This window comes from Orycteropus afer, unplaced genomic scaffold, assembly GCF_000298275.1.
Source record: "Orycteropus afer afer isolate SDZICR_OR568_19922 unplaced genomic scaffold, OryAfe1.0 scaffold00040, whole genome shotgun sequence".
NCBI classification, from domain to species: domain Eukaryota; kingdom Metazoa; phylum Chordata; class Mammalia; order Tubulidentata; family Orycteropodidae; genus Orycteropus; species Orycteropus afer.
The window spans coordinates 4,725,333-4,732,808 of record NW_006921627.1 but is presented as its reverse complement, the minus strand read 5'-3'; the positions used below and the strand labels follow the sequence as shown (position 1 = coordinate 4,732,808).

At 37.6% G+C, this 7,476-nt stretch overlaps 1 protein-coding gene across 1 annotated transcript in view; it reads left to right on the top strand.

The window, feature by feature from the left end:
* Nucleotides 1-7,476, top strand: part of WNK1 (WNK lysine deficient protein kinase 1) — a 206,208-nt gene that overhangs the window by 179,683 nt on the left and 19,049 nt on the right. The window contains 2 exon segments of the mRNA XM_007937044.2: nucleotides 2,751-2,834; nucleotides 3,500-3,560. Coding sequence (XP_007935235.2) covers nucleotides 2,751-2,834; nucleotides 3,500-3,560 — 145 coding nt within the window.

The following is a 7,476-nucleotide window of genomic DNA, read 5'->3' as shown; positions in this document are numbered from 1 at the left end:
GTGGAACCAGTGAGACTATGGCCCCTAGCTGTCCTTTGGGTCTGGAATTGAACCCACACCTGTGGTTTCCAGCCAAACAAAAGACAGGCATATGAGTTGAACATTTACCTGAGGTAGATAAACTCCTTGGAGAGAACAGTCATGGGAGAAAGATGGGGTGCTTATGCACAGGGAGACAGCTCAGGGGACAGGAGCCCATGGAGGGATGGACACTGGGAAGAGGTAACTGTGGAGAGGAGGTGGGAGAGGAACTGTTGCATTGTGGTCAACTGTGGTCAATGTCATGAGACAAAGTGTATGTGTACTGCTGTATGGAAAGTGAATTTGCTCTGTAAATCTTCGCCCAAATCACAATTAAAAAAAAAAAAATTATAAAAAGACTGAAGTGTCAATAGCTATTTTATAAAGCTTAAGAGAGAAAAGTTTGGTGGGAGAGGGACAGGGGCATTAAGTAAATAGAAGTAAAGCAACTAGGACAGAAATAATGAGAATGCTGACACAAAGTTAAGAATGTAACCTATGGCATTATGTCTAGAAGCTCTGGAATGTGAGCCAGTTTTGCTGTGCATATTTTCCCCAAAAAAATAAAATTTAAAAGAACAGTATAGCTAAAGTAAGAACCTTCATAGTTTTTTTGTTTGTAATTGTCTTAGTTATCTAGTGCTGCTGCAACAAAAATCCCATAAATTAGTGGCTTTAGCAAACAAACTTATTTTCTCACAGTTGAGGAGACTAGAAATCTGAATTCCAGCTTCTAGGGGAAGACTTCCTCTCTCCATGGACTCCGGAGGAAGGTCCTTGCCTCTTCTAAGCTGTTTCTCCTTGGCTGTCATCATGTAGCTTGGCAACTCTCTTTCTCCATCTCTGCTTTTCTAATCTGCTCTTTTCTATATTTTGTAATGGATTGACTTGAGACACACAGTACACTCATCTTGGCTCATTAACATAACAAAGACAACACATTGCCAAATGAGATTATAACTACAGGCGTTGTTATGTGCTGTCGAGTCGGACCGGTCTCATAGCGATCCCTCCTTGGGTTTCTGAGGCAGTATCACTACAGAAGTAGATTGCCCCATCTTCCTTCTGAAGAGTGGCTGGCGGGTTTAAACCTCCAGCCTTCTGGTTAGCAGTCAAGTGCCTTAGGTACTACGCTACCAGAGCTCCTAACTACATTCATAGGTTAGGGTGGTTAGGATATTCAATACATATTTTGAAGGGTACACAATTGAATCCATAATCATAATGTTGCTGCAAGTCACCTAGAAACATTTGACATTAATTTTTTTTCATACTAAGGGGAGGTTGATACTTTCCTAGACAAATATAACTTCTTTGTACTTTTATAGAATACTAAAATTGCATCTTAAAAATATGAGGTTTGGAGCTACCCAGAGGGACTGAGTAGTTGAACCTGTGGGCTCGGGACCATAGTCTCAGGGGACATCAAGCTCAATTGGCATAACATACTATACAAAACATTGTTCCAACTCCTACTTTGATGAGTAGCGACTGGGATCTTAAAAGCTAGGAAGCTGCCATCTAGATGCAACAATGGGTCTCTCCTCGTCAAGAAAGAAGAAAACCAAAGTTAATGGAAACAATCAGTCCTAGCAACTGGTACACCATCTGATCTGCAGCTTATACAACTATGAGACCAGAAGAACTAGATGGTACCCGGCTACCACTGTCATCCACTTAGAAGGGATGTAGGAGATCCTGCAAAGAGAGGGAGAACAATGTGGAACAAAACTCAAAAAAAAAGGTGTGTTGGTCCAATAGAGCCTGGTGGAACCACTCAGACTATTGCCCCTAGCTGCCCTTCAGGTCTGGAATTGAACCCACAACTGTGGTTTCCAGCCAAACAAAGTACAGGCATGTGAGTTAAACATTTACCTCAAGTAGACACACGCCCTGGAGAGAACAATCATGGGAAAAGGAAGGGCTGCTTATGCACAGGGAGACAGCTCAGGTGGCAGGAGAGTATGGAGGGATGAACACTGGGAAGAGGCAACTATGGGGAGGAAATGGGAGGGGAGCTGTTGCATTGTGGTAAACTGTGGTCAATGACATGCGACAAAGTATATGTGAACTGCTGTATGGAAAGTGAATTTTCTCTGTAAATCTTCACCCAAATCAAAATAAAATAAAAATAATGACGTTTGGTTCTAAGCCATTGTGGAAATGATAAATTAGATGTGATCAGTATTAACTTTGAAAGTTCCTTGGGAAAGGCACTACACTGATAACTGATAAACATTTTTGTTGTAAGTCCAGTGCAACCAGTTTTTCCTTAAATGTTTTACATTTCTTTCATTGACCACCACATGAAGTAATTGGCTTATGTATGGGTTTGTTGTTGTTGTTATTTGCCGTCCAGTCGGCCCCAACTCATAGCGACCCCTTCTTGGGTTTCCAAGGCAGTATCACTATGGAAGTAGGATTGCCCAACCTTCCTTCCAAGGAGTGGCTGGTAGGTTTGAACCACCAGACTTCTGGTTAGCTATCAATGCCTTAAGCACTATGCTACCAGAGCTCCTTACATATGGGTTAGATGGGGCATATTTCATGAAAAATACGTACTATATCTTTCAATACAGAAAGCGCCCATCTTAGCGAGATGCTAAATTACAAGCGATAGTCGTTGTATCAATCTAAAGCATAAAATAATGTGTGGTATGTAAGTTGGCTTTATGTAGTGGCTATGAAGGTGCCATAGGATTATCCTTACTGTAGTTGTTTTTGTTTAGTCCCAGCAACCTCTGGAAGATCTTGATGCTAAATTGAGAAGAACACTTAGTCCAGAGACGATTGCAGTGACATCTGCAGTTGGTGTAAGTTTCAAAGATTTGCTAAACTTTTCTTACTATAACCCGGATTTATTATATTTATGGAACATAAACTATAACCTAAACAATTATTAATACCTTTAAAAGCTTTTCACAGAAGAGTCCCTGATTGTTCCAGTCAACGGAAATGAGATGGATTGATGAAAAGCTAACACTGACCCAGTGGTGTAACTGTGGAAAAGATGTTACTTGAAAGATAACTTTCTTATCTTACCTTTGGTTAGAAGTATATCACACATTAATAGTTAGTGTTTTGTTTTTCTGCGTTGGAGGGGGCTGTACTTTAAGCTTGAAGTTTATAACTTTTTCCCTTTTGGCTTGTGAGATAATATTCTGATGTAAATTACTTTTCTATGAATATCCAAGTTACACTGTTAAATACCCTATGAGGATAATCAAGAAAGCAGTACATAATGGTTAAGACTCAAAATCTCATTAAAACACTGTCTTTACATCAGACTTACTTTGTTGGGGTTTTTTGTTTTGTTTTATCCTTAAAAAAAAAAAAATCCCTTATGTGTAAGTGTTTTCTTCTTCTATGCTATCCTTCTGCGCTTTTGCAAAGAAAAAGAGGAAAGGCAGCAAGGACAAAAGTTTAAGAGTGACTGTAACTGAAAATTTTGTGGTGTCTATGTGTTTTTGTTTTGCAGCCTATGTCCGTGGTGGCTTCATCAGCAGTTTCAGAAACAGGAGCACATCCTCAGAAGGATGGTGAGAAGCATCCTTCTTCTTATATTACTACTTTCAGTCCTGCCTGAGGTTAATTATAGAGGTTACCATTATACATTATTGAGAATATAGGTGTATTTGAGATCATCATAACAAAGATTTTATATAATCCATGACTAGGGAGCGTTGAAACTGTTATCTAGAGCACTAACAAATTAATGAATCTTCTGTGTTTTGTTATTTTGGGAGGATATGAAGGAGGTAATGATAACTTCTTAGCATAAGGCACTTTGTCATTGGCTAGACCAGATCCTTGCTATGAGAAATTATGAAATCCAAGCATGTTTTAAAAGCAGTTTACTATAACCTCTTGGCTTTTGTGACACTGCACATATAGAGATAAAGATAAGTTTGAATGGCCTAGACAGTAGAAGTACAAATACAAGATTTCAATTAATCAGTTTAAACATGTTTTTAGCTCTGTTTCTGGAGTATTTAGTAATGGCTTATACATAAAATATCTCTCTTTAGAAAGGCATATTTTGACCTTAATTTTATAAAAATTATCCATACTGAGGAATTAAGTATTTGATTAGAACTTCCATCCCCGTGCATTTAGTCATGAGCTCGTATCAGCTAATACAGTTCTGAACTTTTGTTGTTATGAATCTTCTCACCATATTGTCTATCAGTCCCAGATAACCTATTTTTTGTGTCACTTCTTCAGAATCATTTATTTCTGCTCAAAAATAATTAAGTGTGAGATATACTTATTTGACATGAATTATATAAATAGTTCTATAATTCTCTATTAATATATTCATTCTCCTCAGCACAACCTGACATAAATGTATTTGCCATTATTTTTTAATGCTTCTTTTTCTTCCTGATTTCCTTCAAATCAGTGGAATAGACCAGAAAGTCTAGAAATGGGCAAAATTATAAAAGAGTTTAGAATGGAAAAAAAAATTGACCTTTTTAAATCAGTGAGAGAAAGATGGGATATTTCAGTAAATGGTTTGGACAACTGGATAGCCATCTGGAAAAAAGCAAAGGTGAATTATCCCAAGCGTAGACCACAATAATATCTAAATTGATAAAAGATGAAAGATGATACAAAATAGCATTTCAAGAAAACATTAGAGGAATACTTTTTTCCTTTTTTTTTTTTTTTAACAGTCTAGAGCAGGAGTCAACAAACATTCTGCGAAGGGCCAGATAGTAAATATTTCAGGCTTTATAAGCCACACAGTCAGTCTCTACCGTAAATATTCAGATACCCTGTTACAACCCCAAAGTAGCAATAGACGATACATAAACAACTGTGTCTGTGTTCCAATAAAAATTGATTTACAAAAATAGGCAGTGGGCTGGATTTATTCACAGATCACCATTTGCTGGTCCCTGTTACATAGAAGAAGCTCTTGAGTCTAATATGCAACCAAAAGCCATAAATGATTTTTAAAAATTTTGCCTGCAGAAAAAAATTCCGTTAGGTCCAAAGACAAATGAAAAACTAGATCAGGAGTGTATATAATATATATCATAAAAAAAGATTTGTTTTGCTAGTGTAGAGAATTCCTATAATTCAGCATGGGCCAAAAAAGAATCAAAAGATAAGGAAAAAGAAATTAGACATGAAAATACCTAGAAATGCCATTTTTTAAATGAAAGCATCAAAACTAGTTAGTGTTCCACTAGTTGTGTAAAATAAATAGATGCTTGTATATGTATGCAATAATCTCTAGGAAAAAAATCTCAAATAAATGATGATCCCTTAGAGATGAGAATCTAAGTATCTTTAAAGTTGTTCAGAACTATTACCAGTGGGACTTCTGGTAAGATGGAGGAGTAGGCAGACAAGCAACACAGACCCTCTTCAACAAAGAAAAGAAAAACCAATTGACAGAGATACAAAAGATAATCCTGTAGTCCTGAGTTTTGAAAGCAAGTATACAGAAGTGGATTAGGCACCAACTAGTGGAAAAACCCGAACGAAAACAGTGAGTACAGAGACGGTTAGAGATGCGGACTGTCAGCTACTCTGACAGGACAAATAGACTGAATATTTCCAAGTAGTGTTGAGACCTGAGAATTGACCAAAAGATCAGCCCTGGTCACCAAAGACTGCAGGGATAACTGCACTCGTGGCCTATGACTAGGAAGGGAAACAACAAGGAGGGAAACAAACTGAGCTATTGACTTTCCACTCTCCTGAGGGCGGAGCCATTTTGATTGTTTACTTGCAACAGCCATTTTGGATATTTAAAGTGACTGAAGGTGCAGCCATTTTGAATGTTTATAAGCATGGCCATTTTAGATATTTAAAGTGACCAAGGGGCAGCCATTTTGAATCTTTACAGGTGGCAGCCATTTTGGATTCTAAAGTGATAGCATTCTTATTCAGATTCCAAGGACCTGATGCACCTATTTTAATGGCAGAGCCTAAGAATAGGCTTTGTTTGCCAAGATCGGCAGGGATATGGGAGAGGCTGACAACAGGAAAGGAGGCAGGTAGTGAGTGTATAAGTGCTGTCAACTAGTGAATAGAGGAGCACAGCACAGTACCCTGCTTGCGTGGATAACCTACAAGCAAAACAAAATGAAAATTGTGGGCAAGTCACTCCAACATACAATCACCAATTAAATATAAACACAAAAACACAATGCCTCGGAGACAACAGAGCATCACAGTACACACAAAGAAGCAAGATAAAGCAGGAGAAACAAAGGACCAGGATACAGACCCAAAACACATCCCTGAGGAAGATGACACAGCATCGGAACTCCCTGATAAGGAATTCAGAAGATTTATATTTAGGTGTCTTCAACAAATTGACAGATCAAGGAAAACACTCACAAAATTGAGGAAAACATATAGAAAACACTAGAACAATTTCAAAAGACAATACAAGAAGAAAATGACAAAATAAATGAAAAATTAGAAATGATACAAAATCTACACACAAAAATCCAGAAGGGTAATACTAAATTTTTAGAAATAAATAACACATTGGATGGGCAGAGGAGTAGAATTGAATCAATGGAAGACAGAATTAGGAAAATTGAAGGCAAGTACTTGAATACTTCTTTGGAAAGGGATCAATCAGAAAAAAGATAAAATGAAAGTATACGGTTCATGTGGGATACCATCAAAAGGAATAACCTATGTGTAATCGAAATTTCAGAACAGGAAGAGACAAAACCACAGAAAATTGTCCAAGATTTGTTCGAAGAGAATTTCCCTGGTATGATGTAAGATGAGAATATATCTATTCAGGAAGTCCAATGAACCCCAAACAGAATAGACTCCAAAAGAAAATCACCAAGACATATCATCATCAAATTCACCAAAACCAAAGACAAAAGAATCATGAGAGCAGCATGGAAAAACAAAAAGTTACCTACCAGGGGCAACCAAAAAGACTAAGCTCAGATTTCTCAGCAGAAACCATGCAGGCGAGAAGACAATGTGATGGTATATATAAAAGCCTGAAAGAGAAAAATTTCCTACCAAGAATTATGTACCCAGCAAAATTTTCCCTCAAATATGATGGTGAAATTAGGACATTTCCAGATAAGCAGAAATTAAGGGAATTTGTTAAAACCAGACCAACCTTACAAGAGATGCTAGAGGAAGCCCTTTGGGCAGAGAAGCAACAACAGCCAACAACAACTGACCATTAACACACATGATGATATAACCCAGAAACCAACCAGCTATGGAAGTGTCCAAAGTAAAGAAGTTTACAAGATTGTAAACAGGGAACCAGAGACATCAATTGACAAATGAGGACAAGTACAAACTTGTGATAGTTGGAGCTGTGTATCAACTTGGCTGGACCACAATTCTTTGTGGTTTAAGAAGTTGTGATGTGACACAAAAACGAACTCCAGATGGATCAAAGACGTAAACGTGAAATCTAGAACTATAGAGTTCCTCAAGGAAAATTTAGGG